The sequence below is a fragment of the Coregonus clupeaformis genome, chromosome 29 (genome assembly GCF_020615455.1).
Source record: "Coregonus clupeaformis isolate EN_2021a chromosome 29, ASM2061545v1, whole genome shotgun sequence".
Classification (NCBI taxonomy): Eukaryota; Metazoa; Chordata; class Actinopteri; order Salmoniformes; family Salmonidae; genus Coregonus; species Coregonus clupeaformis.
Genome location: NC_059220.1, coordinates 9,287,076 through 9,307,717, shown reverse-complemented (window position 1 = coordinate 9,307,717; position 20,642 = coordinate 9,287,076). Strand labels below are relative to the sequence as shown.

Here is a 20,642-nt window from a genome sequence, read left to right as displayed (position 1 = left end):
CGTCTGCTAAATGACGTAAATGTAGAGCTCCGACATTCCGATCTAAAGATCACTGGTCATGATTTTACCTCGTTTTTTCCCCCCGAGTTCACAGTTGTCTTGAAAGCACCATGACCATCAGATGCAGGTATCATCAGTCCAGTAAAGTAAAAAGCACATTATTTGCAAATTATTTCAATTAATGCTCAGCTGTGCATCGCACGTGCTACACCAACTGATCTATTTTGTTATCAAACCTCGAGTTTTGAAATATAATATGGTCTGAGAATAACAATACAGACAGTCCAGCCATATAGGCAATATGATGTGACAATGTATTAGGAATACTGCACAAAACCCATTCCTACAGAACTGTTTTTATTAGGTTAATGTAGTCATGTTACATTTTATTTTTGAGCGGTAGATCTCGGCTTGCTTTTTGACTGCGAAAGTGATCTTGACTCAGAAAAGGTTAGACCTACTGCACTTCGTGTGGCCTATGCAAATTGCAGTTTGCTTCAACAAGCACAGGGTTCTTTAATGACAAACATATTAGGGAACGATGCACGTAGGCCTACATCATCACTTTGCATATCTACTTTTCATAATGTGACCTCTTTGATGCAAATGGACAGGGGAAGATTTGGTTTACAGTTTTCTATAGGCACCGTTGTTTTCTATGGCTTTCAAGAACAACATATCAACCTGAAGTTACTCAGACAGACAAGTCTGCTCAGGAATGGATGTGTGCTTCACCTCGCTTGCGGAATTCATATTTTGATGATACTTTCAAGGGAGACAAGGAAGAGAGGTAGGTATTCTTCATATTCTCAACTGCTTCTGCATTTTTTATATTCTTCAAATATTCATGTTCATATTTTGATGATATTTATCAGGGGAATCAAGGAGGAGAGGTTGGTATTAATCATTCTGTATTCTCAACTCATTCTGAATTATATTCAGTGTAACTGCTTCTGCACTTTTTATATTCATCAAGAATATATGTTATATTCGTAGAGATCATATCATTATAGTTCTGGGCGATTTCGTGGGAAGGTCAACTTGAGCATATACAAATAAAGTTAGTCATTTCCAAAAAGAAACCACGTTCATAATTTATCCTTAAGGTCTATATGTGGGTGTTCAGTCTATATTTGAAACGTTTAAGTAGTTAATTGCATGAATTTTGACCATTAGTAGCTAGGTTTCCATCCAATTGCCGACAGATTTTCATGCGAATATGCATAAAAACTATATGCCATTTTCCCATCAAATTGACTTGTCGCAGATAAAAGGCTGTGCGTGATGACATAGTGCACATAAAAATACCTTTTACGTTAAACCCCCCCCCCCCAAAAAAAAAACAACAACAACAACAACAACAACAACAACAACTAGTTAAATGGGTTGATGGTTTTCTCACAAAAAACGTTGCATTATAGGCCTTTATACAATGGGTGGTTCTAATCCTGAATGCTGATTGGTTAAAACCGCATTCCAGCCGGTGTCTATTCCACAAGTTACCACTGGCTAAATCTATGACATTAAAATGCCTATTTACTCTGTTCTATCTGACTGCGCAATCCGCTGTCTCATCAGCCCAACCAGGCAATTTATAAAGTTGATCTCCCCTAAAAAAGCAGTGTTTGGAGGAGCCTAACAACACCCGTGCCAATATATCCTCCAAACACCAGCTTCTCGGGCATTATCACTTAAATAGCGTGTGCCCACTCCGGTATTGGCACTGCGCTCTCGCCAACAGCTCACAGATACAGAGCTGGTTGGATAGCCGGTTATTATGGACAAAAGAGCTAGACTATTTTTATTTGTCAAACGGCAGCCAAGCATCGATGATCATGTCAGCAGAATAAGACCCTCGATATTTATTGGAAAGGAGCATCAAGCTCATCACCTTGCACTTTCACCACCCTGTTAAATTCCTCATAACTTATTTCATCTGTAGCCTAATAATCTGCGTGCTTTCCCGACGAGTCGTAGCGGGAGGACCACACAACATGTCATCGCGTGACTCCACGTTTCTTCGATATGATGGTTATTATATCAATATTTGCGCATAAAAGCGTTTCCACCGACATTTCTCGCATAATTCCTTTTACCGACACAAAAAGATCCCACCTTGTCTAGCGTATTTTGTTTTGTCGACATTTGTCAAATTTACCAACACATTTTCTGTTTCAATAAGGCCTGTGGTGAAATTTTTTATCCGACGTACTTTACTTGCATATAAAGGTTGTATGGAAACCCAACGGGAAACCTGGTTAGTGAGTAGGATGCCAAGTCTCAAAAAAGGCTTTTCAGACAATCATATTTCATGGCTTTTAGAAAGGGCCCACAGAGCTTGTTTTTCCACTCACATCTGGCCCGGAGTATTAGTTATGAAGATGAGATGTTAATGAAGCAATACAAACCAGATTGAAGTGTCTTGAGTCTTGTAATAATAGGGGAGGGGATTATGTTTTTTAGATAATGTTGTTGTAAAACCTTACATCGAATCCTCTTGAAACTTTCTCTGTAAACCCAACTTTCAACAAGGTTTTATATGGTCTATAATTGGTTTCTCTCTTTTCATTGTCGGGATCATTTTTCAGTGTTATGATATCCGTAAAATCCATAACGTTTGCGGATGTGATGGATATTGATGCATCATATCTTAGCTTCAGATATCTTGAAAATTATGTGTTCTATATTTAAGATTCTCTTAGACAATATATACATGCTGAAATGCGTTACCCATACATGGGCATGGCAGTCCTATTTATTAACAATAGGCTATGTGAATAGTCCTGTAGTGTCTTTTTCGAATTAAATCCCCCCCAAAATATACTGACTTCATTCAGTGTCCAGAAATGTGAATTAAGCACATGTATGCTGTCTCATTTACATATTTTGTTACAATATTTCAGATTTTTTTTTCAATTTGACATGTTTAAGGAGATAAAGGGTGTGGTGCCCGGCCTTGTATACTATCCAGGCCTCGTGTAACTGCAATCCTAAAGTATTATTCATTCTACTGACCTTTTTAAAAACATTCTGATTGACAACAAATATGTTATGATAGATTTTGATCAAGAAATCTTTAAGATTTTAATGTCTATTTCAGACTCCATAACATCCATAATGGTCGTTTTTCAGCTCTAAAGTAATGATGGAAATGACAGTCTTTCAAAATGATAGTTTTTCAGCTGTTCAGCTGTGTTCAGCTAAGCCTTTCCTTCGAAATGATTTGACCTAAGACTTATAAACTCACATACTTTTTTTCAGTCTCATTAAAAGCTTGTCCATTTCATGTAACATCCATAACGTTTCTTATTACCTTTATTTCTCCAACATGCCAATATTTAGAAATCCACTTTTTGGGGGGTATACAGGGTATCCCAGTGGAAGCTGGTGGGAGAAGCTATAAGAGGGCGGACTCATTGTAATGTCTGGAACGGAGTTCATGGAACGGTATCAAACACATCAAACATATGGAGCCGTACTCCTATAGCTCCTCCCACCAGCCTCCACTGGTATACACTCACCCCAAGGGGTACTATAGACACACACATCAAAAGTTTAATTCTGTGAGACATTACATTTGTGATTTTGCATACAAAATGTAATGTCCATAATGCTGGAATCGCCCTTCTATTTAATTCTGTGGGGATATTAACCTACATTTGAATGACTGGAACATTGGACAGTAGGACATCTTAGCTACCCACTGTGCCTTTATTAACCCTGTGAATAACAATTCATTCCATTTCATGATTAGGTCCAGATTGATATCTGGCCTGGTCATAAATGGCCCTTCATATTTTGGGATGTTTATTGCGTGTGTGTGTGTGTGTGTGTGTGTGTGTGTGTGTGTGTGTGTGTGTGTGTGTGTGTGTGTGTGTGTGTGTGTGTGTGTGTGTGTGCGTGTGTTACTTTATTTATTAAATTTATCACCAGTGAAAACAACTCCCGAGTGAACATGGGTTTATCCAAGTATTGACAGTCCCACTGGCCATTTTTTTGTTGTGATGGAATGTAAATTACTTCCAGCTGTGTTTGTGCTGTACACCAACTGCCATTTCTCTCTCTGTCTCCATCTGAAGGTTACAACATGAAGACTTTCATTCTTTTATATTTTCTAGGACTAACTTGCAAGAAGGTTGGTCAAGATTTCAGCTATATGTTTGTAGCAGACCAAATACTTAATTACAAACTTGAAAATGGGCCCTATTCCATAATAATTGTATAATGTATCTTTGTTTTATTTTGTGGTTTGTTCCTGTTGAACATATGTACATGAGTAATAATGTGATGTGTTTTTGTTGCTGTTGCTCAGGTCTCCGCAATGGGTAAGTTAATTTAAATGTTTCCCTATTTTGAAGATGATGTCTACCTCCCAAATGGCACCCTTACGGTGCACTACCCTAGCCCTATTCCCTTTAGTGCACTACTTTCAGCCAGAGATGGCTGCAGGTAGCCTCCTACAGCTTGTCAGATCAGTCTGGTTGTAGGAGGCTATGCTCCAAGTGCCATAATCTATAGTCTGGAAGCGATCCAGAAATGAAGGTGCCACTAGGGTTGTTGGGGTCAATTCCATTTCAACTCAGTTAATTCAGGAAGCATTGACTGAATAGAAATTAAATTGACCCCAACCCTGCCGTATAGCTAACATAGGAATGTGACAGGGTTCCATTATCATGACGTAGTGCTGTTGATAGAGGTATGGGTAAACAGTGAGCATCTGCCAGTTTATCATTTGCATGCCCGCTCTTAATCTGAATTCCTTGTACAGTACTTCCTTTATGACCGGAAAACTTTACATAAACTTTACATCATCTAGTTTTAAAGTATGTTTTGCATGTTTCAGACAACTCAACAAAAGTCTACTATATGGAACTGAGAACCGAGAAGTCCATACCGGACAACTATATATCTGATATACTCAACAATTTTAAAATTGACAATCCCGTGAGTGTTGACACCTTTAAAATTACAACAGGTAAATATGTACGCAATATTGTAGCTGGTTTACTAATGCAGTATCAAATACTCTAACTTGGGAAACATTAGTAAACTTACAGTAAATACACACACAAGTCTAACCCAGTGTCCATTCAGTATAGGCCTATATGAATCAAACTCTATATGTGCCTACATAATGTGTTCCCTTAATTTTCTATTTATTTCCATTTTATTTATTTTGGGGTAAATACAGCTAAAATTATGTATTGAAATTATTTCAACAGATTGTGTCCCTCTTGAAAACCAAACTCAGTGCACTTGCGAGCTAGGGCATATCTGGAGTGAAGCAGTGTGTCAGTCTTCACCTAACTGTTGTCAACAAAAAAACTGCACATTTAAAAACCTAAACACAAAACCAATGTGTCTCCCTGAAACAAGAGGTATTGTGTGAGTGTGTGTGTGTGTGTGTGTGTGTGTGTGTGTGTATAATCCATGTGTAAATAATCAAACATACCAGTCCGTCAACTTGTTTGCATTTTCCATAAGCCAGTTCAAAAACAGAATGCAAAATGGCCCAGTACACATGGGAAATAATGATCTCTGTTATTCACAGTTACTGTCGACGGATTACTTACCATACCTGGAGAGGTATATTATGAGAGTCTCAGCAATCCACAATCTGCTGAATATATGGCATTGTATAACAAATTATTGCCACAGGTATGTGTCAAATTTACTGTAAATATAAACAAATAAATAAATAAATAAATAAATAAATATAAATATATATGTTTAAGATGTGGTCGAGGACTTCCAAAAATTCTCTTTTTTTTTTAAACAACATAGAACCCAAATGCAAAAAAAGAGAAAAATCCAACCTTTTATTTAAGTACATTACTTTGGTGGTAAAAAAAAAATCACACATTTAGAAAAAGAAAAACTTGAAATCATGTGTCCCACAATTATTGGCACCCCTAACAATTCAGCTGAAATTTTTAATTGATTTTTAAAAAAATATATTTTTCTGTAGTTGCTAAACTTGGTCAGGGTATCTAGGAACTTTTAATATGTAATTCATGACTTCCTGTTTCCCTGGGGTATAAATATGACGTGACACAGAGGCCTAATTCTCTTACCCATTTGTCAACATGGCAAAGACAAGAGAACACACCATTCAAGTAAGGCAGATTTGTGTCGACCTTCATAAGTCAGGCAATGGCTACAAGAAAATAGCCACTCGCCTTAACTTGCCCGTATCTACAGTCAGAGGAATCATTAAGAAGTTTAAAACAACTGGAACAGTGACAAACAAGGCTGGAAGAGGTCCCAAGTTTATCTTGCCACAACGCACAGTGAGGAGGATGGTAAGAGAAGTAAAAAAAAGTCCTAAGCTCACTGTCACAGAATTGCATCAAAGAGTGGCATCTTGGGGTCACAAAGTCTCCAAAACAACCATCAGACGCTCTCTACATGCCAACAAGCTGTTTGGGAGGCATGCAAGGAAAAAGCCTTTTCTCACTAACACTCACAAACCTAAACGTCTGGAGTTTGCTAAGCGGCACTGGGACTTCAACTGGGATCGTGTGCTTTGGTCAGATGAGACTAAGATTGAGCTTTTTGGCAACAAACACTCTAAGTGGGTCTGGCGTAAAACAAAAGATGAGTATGCCGAAAAGCACCTCATGCCCACCGTGAAGTATGGTGGAGGATCTGTGATGCTGTGGGCCTGTTTCTCTTCCAAAGGCCCTGGGAACCTTGTTAGGGTGCATGGCATTTTGAACGCTTTGAACTACCAGGACATTTTTAAATAAAAACCTGATGGCCTCTGCCAGAAAGCTGAAGATGGGTCGTCATTGGGTCTTTCAGCAGGATAATGATCCAAAACATGTGGCAAAATCTACACAAAAATGGTTCAGCAGTCACAAACTCAAGGTCCTCCCATGGCCATCTCAGTCCCCAGACCTCAACCCAATCGAAAACCTGTGGGGCGAGCTAAAGAGGAGAGTGCATAAGAGAGGACCCAGGACACTGGATGATCTAGAAAGATTGTGCAAAGAAGAATGGTCAAAGATCCCTCTCTCTGTGTTCTCCAATCTTGTGAAATGTTATAAGAGGAGATGAAGTGCTGTCTTGTTGGCAAAAGGGGGTTGTACAAAGTATTAACATCAGGGGTGCCAATAATTGTGGGACACATGATTTCAAGTTTTTTTTTTTTTCTAAATGTGTGATTTTTTTTTTACACCAAAGTAATGTACTTAAATAAAAGGTTGGATTTTTCTCTTTTTTTGCATTTGGGTTCTATGTTGTTTTTAAAAAAATGAGAATTTTTGGAAGTCCTCGACCACATCTTAAACAGGGGTGCCAATAATAGTGGAGGGCACTGTATATATATATATATACAGTGGGGAAAATAAGTATTTAGTCAGCCACCAATTGTGCAAGTTCTCCCACTTAAAAAGATGAGAGAGGCCTGTAATTTTCATCATAGGTACACGTCAACTATGACAGACAAATTGAGATATTTTTTCTCCAGAAAATCGCATTGTAGGATTTTTTATGAATTTATTTGCAAATTATGGTGGAAAATAAGTATTTGGTCACCTACAAACAAGCAAGATTTCTGGCTCTCACAGACCTGTAACTTCTTCTTTAAGAGGCTCCTCTGTCCTCCACTCGTTACCTGTATTAATGGCACCTGTTTGAACTTGTTATCAGTATAAAAGACACCTGTCCACAACCTCAAACAGTCACACTCCAAACTCCACTATGGCCAAGACCAAAGAGCTGTCAAAGGACACCAGAAACAAAATTGTAGACCTGCACCAGGCTGGGAAGACTGAATCTGCAATAGGTAAGCAGCTTGGTTTGAAGAAATCAACTGTGGGAGCAATTATTAGGAAATGGAAGACATACAAGACCACTGATAATCTCCCTCGACCTGGGGCTCCACGCAAGATCTCACCCCGTGGGGTCAAAATGATCACAAGAACGGTGAGCAAAAATCCCAGAACCACACGGGGGGACCTAGTGAATGACCTGCAGGGAGCTGGGACCAAAGTAACAAAGCCTACCATCAGTAACACACTTCGCCGTCAGGGACTCAAATCCTGCAGTGCGAGACATGTCCCCCTGCTTAAGCCAGTACATGTCCAGGCCCATCTGAAGTTTGCTAGAGTGCATTTGGATGATCCAGAAGAGGATTGGGAGAATGTCATATGGTCAGATGAAACCAAAATATAACTTTTGGTAAAAACTCAACTCGTCGTGTTTGGAGGACAAAGAATGCTCAGTTGCATCCAAAGAACACCATACCTACTGTGAAGCATGGGGGTGGAAACATCATGCTTTGGGGCTGTTTTTCTGCAAAGGGACCAGGACGACTGATCCGTGTAAAGGAAAGAATTAATGGGGCCATGTATCGTGAGATTTTGAGTGAAAACCTCCTTCCATCAGCAAGGGCATTGAAGATGAAACGTGGCTGGGTCTTTCAGCATGACAATGATCCCAAACACACCGCCCGGGCAACGAAGGAGTGGCTTCGTGAAGAAGCATTTCAAGGTCCTGGAGTGGCCTAGCCAGTCTCCAGATCTCAACCCCATAGAAAATCTTTGGAGGGGAGTTGAAAGTCCGTGTTGCCCAGCGACAGCCCCAAAACATCACTGCTCTAGAGGAGATCTGCATGGAGGAATGGGCCAAAATACCAGCAACAGTGTGTGAAAACCTTGTGAAGACTTACAGAAAATGTTTGACCTGTGTCATTGCCAACAAAGGGTATATAACAAAGTATTGAGAAACTTTTGTTATTGACCAAATACTTATTTTCCACCATAATATGCAAATAAATTCATTAAAAATCCTACAATGTGATCTTTTGGATTTTTTTTTCTCAATTTGTCTGTCATAGTTGACGTGTACCTATGATGAAAATTACAGGCCTCTCTCATCTTTTTAAGTGGGAGAACTTGCACAATTGGTGGCTGACTAAATACTTTTTTTCCCCACTGTATATATATATATACACACACACAGTGGGGGAAAAAAGTGTTTAGTCAGCCACCAATTGTGCAAGTTCTCCCACTTAAAAAGATGAGAGAGGCCTGTAATTTTCATCATAGGTACACGTCAACTATGACAGACAAATTGAGAAGAAAAAAAATCCAGAAAATCACATTGTAGGATTTTAATGAATTTTTGCAAATTATGGTGGAAAATAAGTATTTGGTCACCTACAAACAAGCAAGATTTCTGGCTCTCACAGACCTGTAACTTCTTCTTTAAGAGGCTCCTCTGTCCTCCACTCGTTACCTGTATTAATGGCACCTGTTTGAACTTGTTATCAGTATAAAAGACACCTGTCCACAACCTCAAACAGTCACACTCCAAACTCCACTATGGCCAAGACCAAAGAGCTGTCAAAGGACACCAGAAACAAAATTGTAGACCTGCACCAGGCTGGGAAGACTGAATCTGCAATAGGTAAGCAGCTTGGTTTGAAGAAATCAACTGTGGGAGCAATTATTAGGAAATGGAAGACATACAAGACCACTGATAATCTCCCTCGATCTGGGGCTCCACGCAAGATCTCACCCCGTGGGGTCAAAATGATTACAAGAACGGTGAGCAAAAATCCCAGAACCACACGTGGGGACCTAGTGAATGACCTGCAGAGAGCTCGGACCAAAGTAACAAAGCCTACCATCAGTAACACACTACGCCGCCAGGGACTCAAATCCTGCAGTGCCAGACGTGTCCCCCTGCTTAAGCCAGTACATGTCCAGGCCCGTCTGAAGTTTGCTAGAGTGCATTTGGATGATCCAGAAGAGGATTGGGAGAATGTCATATGGTCAGATGAAACCAAAATAGAACTTTTTGGTAAAAACTCAACTCGTCGTGTTTGGAGGACAAAGAATGCTGAGTTGCATCCAAAGAACACATTTTTACATTACATTTACGTCATTTAGCAGACACTCTTATCCAGAGCGACTTACAAATTGGTGCATTCACCCTATAGCCAGTGGGATAACCACTTTACAAATCTTGAAGGATTACTTTATCCTATCCCAGGTATTCCTTAAAGAGGTGGGGTTTCAAATGTCTCCGGAAGGTGGTGAGTGACTCCGCTGTCCTGGCGTCGTGAGGGAGCTTGTTCCACCATTGGGGTGCCAGAGCAGCGAACAGTTTTGACTGGGCTGAGCGGGAATTATGCTTCCGCAGAGGAAGGGGAGCCAGCAGGCCAGAGGTGGATGATCGCAATGCCCTCGTTTGGGTGTAGGGACTGATCAGAGCCTGAAGGTACGGAGGTGCCGTTCCCCTCACAGCTCCATAGGCAAGCACCATGGTCTTGTAACAGATGCGAGCTTCAACTGGAAGCCAGTGGAGTGTGCGGAGGAGCGGGGTGACGTGAGAGAACTTGGGAAGGTTGAACACCAGACGGGCTGCGGCATTCTGGATGAGTTGTAGGGGTTTAATGGCACAGGCAGGGAGCCCAGCCAACAGCGAGTTGCAGTAATCCAGACGGGAGATGACAAGTGCCTGGATTAGGACCTGTGCCGCTTCCTGTGTAAGGCAGGGTCGTACTCTCCGAATGTTGTAGACCATGAACCTGCAGGATCGGGTCACCGCCTTGATGTTAGCGGAGAACGACAGGGTGTTGTCCAGGGTTACGCCAAGGCTGTTCGCACTCTGGGAGGAGGACACAACGGAGTTGTCAACCGTGATGGCGAGATCATGGAACGGGCAGTCCTTCCCCGGGAGGAAGAGCAGCTCCGTCTTGCCAGGGTTCAGCTTGAGGTGGTGATCCGTCATCCATACTGATATGTCTGCCAGACATGCAGAGATGCGATTCGCCACCTGGTTATCAGAAGGGGGAAAGGAGAAGATTAGTTGTGTATCGTCAGCGTAGCAATGATAGGAGAGGCCATGTGAGGATATGACAGAGCCAAGTGACTTGGTGTATAGGGAGAATAGGAGAGGGCCTAGAACTGAGCCCTGGGGACACCAGTGGTGAGAGCACGTGGTGCGGAGACAGCTTCTCGCCACGCCACTTGGTAGGAGCGACCGGTCAGGTAGGACGCAATCCAGGAGTGAGCCGCGCCGGAGATGCCCAGCTCGGAGAGGGTGGAGAGGAGGATCTGATGGTTCACAGTATCAAAGGCAGCAGACAGGTCTAGAAGGACAAGAGCAGAGGAGAGAGAGTTAGCTTTAGCAGTGCGGAGAGCCTCCGTGACACAGAGAAGAGCAGTCTCAGTTGAATGACCAGTCCTGAAACCTGACTGGTTTGGATCAAGAAGGTCATTCTGAGAGAGATAGCACCATACCTACTGTGAAGCATGGGGGTGGAAACATCATGCTTTGGGGCTGTTTTTCTGCAAAGGGACCAGGACGACTGATCCGTGTAAAGGAAAGAATGAATGGGGCCATGTATCGTGAGATTTTGAGTGAAAAACTTATTCCATCAGCAAGGGCATTGAAGATGAAACGTGGCTGGGTCTTTCAGCATGACAATGATCCCAAATACACCGCCCGGGCAACGAAGGAGTGGCTTCGTAAGAAGCATTTCAAGGTCCTGGAGTGGCCTAGCCAGTCTCCAGATCTCAACCCCATAGAAAATCTTTGGAGGGAAACATCACTGCTCTAGAGGAGATCTGCATGGAGGAATGGGCCAAAATACCAGCAACAGTGTGTGAAAACCTTGTGAAGACTTACAGAAAACGTTTGACCTGTGTCATTGCCAACAAAGGGTATATAACAAAGTATTGAGAAACTTTTGTTATTGACCAAATACTTATTTTCCACCATAATTTGCAAATAAATTCATTAAAAATCCTACAATGTGATTTTCTGGGGGGAAAAAATTCTCATTTTGTCTGTCATAGTTGACATGTACCTATGATGAAAATTACAGGCCTCTCTCATCTTTTTAAGTGGGAGAACTTGCACAATTGGTGGCTGACTAAATACTTTTTTCCCCCACTGTATATATATATATATGGGAATGGGTTACAACAAGGTTAACCAAAGTTCGATTTTAAGGTTGTTATTTTATTGGTGAAAAGACACAGAATGAAGAGGAACTATAATTTAGAGGGTGATATATTATTTAGATGGTTGTATATGGTATTTGCAAGAATATATGTTGACAATATACACTTCAAAGATCTATGTGCATGACCATTATCATTTAAAAAAATATATATGCAATCCCTTTTTTTCTTCTTCCTTTTAGATGAAAGCGTTGTACAGTACATTAAATTCGTTTGACAACATACGCATCACAGGGTTCAGGTAATTCAGCTTGTTTACATTCTATGTTATATTTTGTGTGGGATTGACATACAGTAGAGCTGATCTTGTCCCATGTTTTTGCTTTAAGTCGTGGTAGTGTCATCGTTCATTTTGAATTGACCTTCAACAACATTTCAGCTGACGACCTTGCAATCAAAACAGCAGAATTGCAAAAAACACTCAATGCTACGTTCACGCTAGAGACAACAGGTATGTCTATCTAAATCAGGGGCTAGCTACATCGGGGGCTAGCTACATCGGGGGGCCCGTATGTATCAATTATCTCAGATTAGGAGTGCTGATCTAGGATCAGTTTGGCCTTTTAGATCACAATGGCTGTGTTTACACAGGCAGCCAGATCTGACCTTTTTTCCCCAAATTGCCCAATTATTGGCAAAAGAGCTAATCTGATTGATCAAATGAAACCAATTAGTGGCAAAATATCAGAATTGGTCTGACTGTATAAACACAGTCAATTAATAATATTACATGGACAAGGGGACCTGATCCTGGATCAGCATGCCTACTCTGAGACACTTGATACAGTGCATTTGGAAAGTATTCAGACCACTTCACTTTTTCCACATTTTGTTACGTTACAGCCTTATTCTAAAAGGGATTCAATTGTTTTTCCTCCCTCATCAATCTACACACGATACCCCATAATGACAAAGCAAAAACAGGTTTTTAGAAATTGTTGCAAATGTATTAAAAATAAGAAACTGAAATATCACATTACTCAGTACTTTGTTGAAGCACCTTTGGCAGCGATTACAAAAGCATACCCACAAAACATACAGGTTGGTTTCCACCATTTTAGCTACTAGGCTACAGTTGAAGTCGGAGGTTTACATACACTTAGGTTGGAGTCATTAAAACTTGTTTTTCATCCCCTCCACAAATTTATTGTTAACAAACTATAGTTTTGGCAAGTCAGTTAGGACATCTACTTTGTGCATGACAAGTAATTTTTCCAACAATTGTTGATATACAGATTATTTCACTTATAATTCACTGTATCACAATTCCAGTGGGTCAGAAGTTTACATACACTAAGTTGACTGTGCCTTTAAACAGCTTGGAAAATTCCAGAAAATTATGTCAAGGCTTTAGAAGCTTCTGAAGCCTTGACATAATTTTCTGGAATTTTCCAAGCTGTTTAAAGGCACAGTCAACTTAGTGTATGTAAACTTCTGACCCACTGGAATTGTGATACAGTGAATTATAAGTGAAATAATCTGTATGTCAACAATTGTTGGAAAAATTACTTGTCGGAAAGATATCAGTTTGTCTCTGTGAATGGTCTGTCCTCCGACAAATCAACTGTACATTTCGGTGTTCCTCAAGGTTCCGTTTTAGGACCACTATTGTTTTCACTATATATTTTACCTCTTGGGGATGTTATTCGAAAACATAATGTTAACTTTCACTGCTATGCGGATGACACACAGCTGTACATTTCAATGAAACATGGTGAAGCCCCAAAATTGCCCTCGCTAGAAGCCTGTGTTTCAGACATAAGGAAGTGGATGGCTGAAAACTTTCTACTTTTAAACTCGGACAAAACAGAGATGCTTGTTCTAGGTCCCAAGAAACAAAGAGATCTTCTGTTAAATCTGACAATTAATCTTGATGGTTGTAAAGTCGTCTCAAATAAAACTGTGAAGGACCTCGGCGTTACTCTTGACCCTGATCTCTCTTTTGACGAACATATCAAGACTGTTTCAAGGACAGCTTTTTTCCATCTACGTAACATTGCAAAAATCAGAAATTTTCTGTCCAAAAATGATGCAGAAAAATTAATCCATGCATTTGTTACTTCTAGGTTAGACTACTGCAATGCTCTATTTTCCGGCTACCCGGATAAAGCACTAAATAAACTTCAGTTAGTGCTAAATACGGCTGCTAGAATCCTGACTAGAACCAAGAAATTTGATCATATTACTCCAGTGCTAGCTTCCCTACACTGGCTTCCTGTTAAGGCAAGGGCTGATTTCAAGGTTTTACTGTTAACCTATAAAGCGTTACATGGGCTTGCTCCTACCTATCTTTCCGAGTTGGTCCTGCCGTACATATCAGCTGGTAGAGCACGGCGCTTGTAACGCCAAGGTAGTGGGTTCGAACCCCGGGACCACCCCATACACAAAAAAAAATGTATGCACGCATGACTGTAAGTCGCTTTGGATAAAAGCGTCTGCTAAATGGCATATTATTATTATTATTATTATTATTATAATACGTACGCTACGGTCACAAGACGCAGGCCTCCTAATTGTCCCTAGAATTTCTAAGCAAACAGCGGGAGGCAGGGCTTTCTCCTATAGATCTCCATTTTTATGGAACAGTCTGCCTACCCATGTGAGAGACGCAGACTCGGTCTCAACCTTTAAGTCTTTACTGAAGACTTATCTCTTCAGTAGGTCATATGATTGAGTGTAGTCTGGCCCAGGAGTGTGAAGGTGAACGGAAAGGCTCTGGAGCAACGAACAGCCCTTGCTGTCTCTGCCAGGCCGGTTCCCCTCTCCACTGGGGTTCTCTGCCTCTAACCCTGTTGCAGGGGCTGAGTCACTGGCTTGCTGGTGCTCTTTCATGCCGTCCCTGGGAGGGGTGCGTCACTTGAGTGGGTTGAGTTACTGACGTGATCTTCCTGTCTGGGTTGGCGCCCCCCTTGGTTTGTGCTGTGGTGGAGACCTCTGTGGGCTATACTCGGCCTTGTCTCAGGATTGTAAGTTGGTGGTTGAGGATATCCCTCTAGTGGTGCGGGGGCTGTGCTTTGGCAGAGTGGGTGGGGTTATATCCTTCCTGTTTGGCCCTGTCCGGGGGTTTCTTCGGATGGGGCCACAGTGTCTCCGGACCGCTCCTGTCTCAGCCTCCAGTATTTATGCTGCAGTAGTTTATGTGTCGGGGGCTGGGGTTAGTTGGTTATACCTGGAGTACTTCTCCTGTCTTATCCAGTGTCCTGTGTGAATTTAAGTATGCTCTCTCTAATTCTCTCGTTCTCTCTGAGAACCTGAGCCCTAGGACCATACGTCAGGACTACCGGGCATGATGACACCTTGCTGTCCCCAGTCCGCCTGGCCTTGCTGCTATTCCAGTTTCAACTGTTCTGCCTGCGGTTACGAAACCCCTACCTGTCCCAGACCTGCTGTTTTCAACTCTTAATGATCGGCTATGAAAAGCCAACTGAGAGACCTGAGCCCTAGGACCATACGTCGGGACTACCGGCCGTGGTGACTCCTTGCTGTCCCCAGTCCGCCTGGCCTTGCTGCTATTCCAGTTTCAACTGTTCTGCCTGCGGTTATGGAACCCCTACCTGTCCCAGACCTGCTGTTTTCAACTCTTAATGATCGGCTATGAAAAGCCAACTGAGATTTATTCCTGATTATTATTTGACCATGCTTGTCACTTATGAACATTTTTGAACATTATTATTTATTTATTTTTTATTTTATTTTTGGTCATTTAGCAGACGCTCTTATCCAGAGCGACTTACAGGAGCAATTAGGGTTAAGTGCCTTGCTCAAGGGCACATCGACAGATATTTCACCTAGTCGGCTCGGGGATTAGAACCAGCGACCTTTCGGTTACTGGCACAACGCTCTTACCCAGTAAGCTACCTGCCGCCCATCTTGGCATGGTTCTGTTATAATCTTCACCCGGCACAGCCAGAAGAGGACTGGCCACCCCTCATAGCCTGGTTCCTCTCTAGGTTTCTTCCTAGGTTTTCGCCTTTCTAGGGAGTTTTTCCTAGCCACCGTGCTTCTACACCTGCATTACTAGCTGTTTGGGGTTTTAGGCTGGGTTTCTGTACAGCACTTCGAGATATTAGCTGATGTAAGAAGGGCTATATAAAAAATAAAATTGATTGATTGATAGGCTAATTGACATCATTTGAGTCAATTGGAGGAGTACATGTGGACGTACTTCAAGGCCTACCTTCAAACTCAGTGCCTCTTTGCTTGACATCATGGGAAAATCAAAAGAAATCAGCCAAGACCTCAGAAAAAAATTGTAGACCTCCACAAGTCTGGTTCATCCTTGGGAGCAATTTCCAAACGCCTGAAAGTACCACGTTCATCTGTACAAACAATAGTACGCAAGTATAAACACCATGGAACCACGCAGCCGTCATACCGCTCAGGAAGGAGACGCGTTCTGTCTGCTAGAGATGACCGTACTTTGGTGTGAAAAGTGCAAATCAATCCCAGAACAACAGCAAAGGACCTTGTGAAGATGCTGGAGGAAACAGGTACAAAAGTATCTATATCCACAGTAGTCCTATATACACACGAGTATCTATATACACACGAGTCCTATATCCTTGTGAAGATGCTGGAGGAAACAGGTACAAAAGTATCTATATCCACAGTAAAACTAGTCCTATATCGACATAACCTGAAAGGCCGCTCAGCAAGGAAGAAGCCCCTGCTCCAAAACCACCATAAAAAAGCCAGACTACGGTTTGCAACTGCACATGGGGACAAAGATCATACTTTTTGGAGAAATGTCCTCTGGTCTGATTAAACAAAAATAGAACTGTTTGGCCATAATGACCATTGTTATGTTTGGAGGAAAAAGGGGAAGGCTTGCAAGCCGAAGAACACCATCCCAACCGTGAAGCACGGGGGTGGCAGCATCATGCTGTGGGGGTGCTTTGCTGCAGGAGGGACTGGTGCACTTCACAAAATAGATGTCATCATGAGGAAGGAAAATGATGTGGATATATTGAAGCAACATCTCAAGACATCTGTCAGGAAGTTAAAGCTTGGTCGCAAATGGGTCTTCCAAATGGACAATGACCCCAAGCATACTTCCAAAGTTGTGGCAAAATGGCTTAAGGACAACAAAGTCAAGGTATTGGAGTGGCCATCACAAAGCCCTGACCTCAATCCTATAGAAAATGTGTGGGCAGAACTGAAAAAGCGTGTGCGAGCAAGGAGTCCTACAAACCTGACTCAGTTACACCAGCTCTGTCAGGAGGAATGGGCCAAAATTCACCCAATTTATTGTGGGAAGCTTGTGGAAGGCTACCCGAAACGTTTGACCCAAGTTAAACAATTTAAAGGCAATGCTACCAAATACTAATTGACCCACTGGGAATGTGATGAAAGAAATAAAAGCTGAAATAAATCATTCTCTCTACTATTATTCTGACATTTCACATTCTTAAAATAAAGTAGTGATCCTAACTGACCTAAAACAGGGAATTCTTTACTAGGATTAAATGTCAGGAATTGTGAGAAACTGAGTTTAAATGTATTTGGCTAAGGTGTTTGTAAACTTCCGACTTCAACTGTATACACTCATCCACACAGATATACACTCATCCACACACACAGCTACCAGACTCTGTTATTGCTAAATACTGCAAAAACACTTGCGACCAATCCCCCCTTCCCCAAAACACGTGTAAATATTGGACTGTAAATTGTGCCTTCCTGTATTATACTGATGCTAACATGTTTATTCTATTCTACTGAGCCATTTACTTTATGTTCATATTCTTATCTTTTATTATTTCTTATTGTTGTTGCATTGTCGAGAAGGAACCTGCAAGTAAGCATTTCATTGGACGGTGTATGCAGTGTGTATCCTGAACATACGACTAATAAAACTTGAAACTTGAAAACATTTCTATAGCGCTTTTCCAGAGCTCAAAGAGCTTTACATAGTAAGGGGGGAACTCACCTCTTGCACCACTAATGTGTAGCAGCACCCTAGGGTGATGCACAGCTCACCACACATCAGCTAGCATGGTGGAGAGTTGAGGAGCTACTAAATGTTCTGTGTACTTTTCTCTTACAGGCCTTGTTGAGATCACAGTACCAGAAGGCCCGGTAAAATATGGTTCTACCCAGACAATATTCTGCCAAACCAAGGAGGACATGAAACCAATTAAATGGGCTTTGACAAGCAGTCAAAATAAAACAAATGACGTTACAACAGGTACTGAGTCTACGGTGACACCCACGAGTAGGAACTTCACAGTTGTCCTCAGACAGGCATCGGAGGTCTGGGAAGGTATGTGTTATCTGTTATTTGTATGGTGTAGTAGAAGATGATAGGACAGGTCACAGGGCCAATTAGACAGCGGTTGTGTCCCAAATGGCACCCTATTCCCTATAGGCACATGTCAAAAGTAGTGCACTATATAAGGAAAAGGGCGCTATTTGGGACACATTCATTATTTGCAATTATGCATGGAATTTCATATTTTTTCTCTGTGCTGAAAGGTCTGTGCAGATATAGGCCTACAGTTTGTGAATTGGAGTTCGTTGGGTGAATTGCACTTTTATGATGAGCGAGTTGGCTGAGGACTTGTGCTAGCTCCCAGAACTAATGCCTAGGCTTTAGGTCAGTGGGCTAACGTGGTCTTGAGTCACGCAGACTAACTCATTGTAAGCAAAACAGTAAAAACACATTTTATATTTTCTTTTCTTTTAACTGCAGGGCTGTACATGTGTGTCTTCAATCCAAAATCATCCAACGTGACCATAAACCACAGAGCCAGTGCCACACTAGACATAGCGCTACTGCCACAAATTGATATTAGTAGCACACCCCAATTTCCAGACTGCTCCATGGTAAATAATGAAAACAGAATCCTTGTCACAGTTCAATGTGAAATTAATAATATCGCTGAAAACTATAAAGTGACATGGAGTACGACCCACACTGAAAGTCCATTAAATAATCGAACAGGTAATTTTCTTCCCTTCATGGTCTTCACACGTTAATACACTATGTTTTAGACTATGTTATAACAGTTGCTATTAAAATGAAATTAGGAGCAAAGTTAACACATTTGACAGTTAAATCTTGTAATTTATCCCTCCACAGATGTTACCAGTAACAGCATAATTTACAGGATTGATACGACTGTTAGCTGCAGAGATTCAGAAAAGCCAACTGTAACATGTACATTTATGAACGTCCTGTCCCAAGAGAGAAATGCCACTGTCAATATCCCCGTTATCTACAGTAGGTTTTCAGTACCATTACCCAGCATGCACAGTGTATTCTCCCATATGAACAATGATGCTCTAAAATGGTACAGTAACATTCAGCGGCATACCCAAATCTTTTTGGAATGGGTAACAAATGCAAGCATAATTTCAGTGAAATCAAAGATAAATATACTGAACAAAAATATAAACGCAACATGCAACAATTTCACGATTTTACTGAGTTACAGTAAACTATGGATTTCACATGACTGGGCAGGGTCGCAGCCATGGGTGGGCCTGGGAGGGCATCAGAATGAGTTTTTCCCCACAAAAGGGCTTTATTACAGACAGAAATACTCCTCCGTTTCATCAGCGGTCCGGATGGCTGGTCTCAGACGATCCCACAGGTGAAGAAGCCGGATGTGGAGGTCCTGGGCTGGCGTGCTTAGACGTGGTCTGCGGTTGTGAGGCCGGTTGGACGTACTGCCAAATTCTCTAAAACGACGTTGGAGGTGGCTTTTGGTAGAGAAATTAACATTCAATTCTCTGGCATCAGCTCTGGTGGACATTCCTGCAGTCAGCATTCCAATTGCACGCTCCCTAAAAACTTGAGACATCTGTGGCATTGTGTTGTGTGACAAAACTGCACATTTTAGAGTGGCCTTTTATTTGTCCCCAGCACAAGGTGCACCTATGTGTAATGATCATGCTGTTTAATCAGCTTCTTGATATGCCACACCTGTCAGATGGATGGATTATCTTGGCAAAGGAGAAATGTTCACTAACAGGGATGTAAACAAATTTGTACACAAAATTTGACAGAAAAAAAGCTTTTGTGCGTATGGAAAAATTCTGGGATCTTTTATTTCAGCTCATGAAACATGGGACCAACACTTTACATGTTGCCTTTATATTTTTGTTCAGTCTAGTTTTTTGTATTTTTTTGTATTCTTGGGCGAGTTCCAGGACGACTTCACTACAGACGTTGCATTGTATCAAACATGGGTTGTGCGACATGTCATCGACTTCAGTCGGGCATCAGATTGCTATGTCCATCCATCCAGCTAGGTTATCATCCTATCCAGCTAGGTTATCATCCTATCCAGGCGTTGTGAGATCTGGCAGGCGACTTCTGTCTTGACAAACATTCCACTCTATTTCTTGTTCATCTAACTGGTGAAAAAATGGTAAAGATGTCTTGAATGTCTATTTCTTACTTATTGTCAAAGATTGTTGTTTATTTCCACAGAGAATTCAAATTATTGTAATGCTGATGGTGACTGGCCAAAAGCAAAGGCTGAATTTCAGGCAGTGCTGAAGTGTAAAGATGGTATTGGAAAAAGAAAGAGACTGTGTTTGAATAATCGATATTGGAATGATGAAATATCGAACTGTGTAAATGTAGATCTACATGATATCCTCATGGATTCACAGGTATTACAACTCTAATCATTTTTTAAAGGGGCAATCTGG

The 20,642-nt window shown here is 41.5% G+C and overlaps 1 protein-coding gene across 2 annotated transcripts in view; it reads left to right on the top strand.

Annotated features, from left to right (window-relative positions):
• Nucleotides 1-716: 716 nt before the first annotated feature.
• The window catches only part of adgrf3a (adhesion G protein-coupled receptor F3a), a 26,828-nt gene continuing 6,902 nt past the window's right edge, over nucleotides 717-20,642 (top strand). For both annotated transcript variants that reach the window (XM_041854612.1, XM_041854611.2), the window contains exons 1-12: nucleotides 717-790; nucleotides 4,080-4,135; nucleotides 4,313-4,325; nucleotides 4,844-4,975; nucleotides 5,223-5,378; nucleotides 5,552-5,658; nucleotides 12,164-12,222; nucleotides 12,311-12,432; nucleotides 18,028-18,243; nucleotides 18,673-18,924; nucleotides 19,063-19,203; nucleotides 20,419-20,603. In XM_041854612.1, coding sequence (XP_041710546.1) covers nucleotides 760-790; nucleotides 4,080-4,135; nucleotides 4,313-4,325; nucleotides 4,844-4,975; nucleotides 5,223-5,378; nucleotides 5,552-5,658; nucleotides 12,164-12,222; nucleotides 12,311-12,432; nucleotides 18,028-18,243; nucleotides 18,673-18,924; nucleotides 19,063-19,203; nucleotides 20,419-20,603 — 1,470 coding nt within the window. In that variant the 5' untranslated portion in view covers nucleotides 717-759. The remainder of the gene's footprint in view (nucleotides 791-4,079; nucleotides 4,136-4,312; nucleotides 4,326-4,843; nucleotides 4,976-5,222; nucleotides 5,379-5,551; nucleotides 5,659-12,163; nucleotides 12,223-12,310; nucleotides 12,433-18,027; nucleotides 18,244-18,672; nucleotides 18,925-19,062; nucleotides 19,204-20,418; nucleotides 20,604-20,642) is intronic.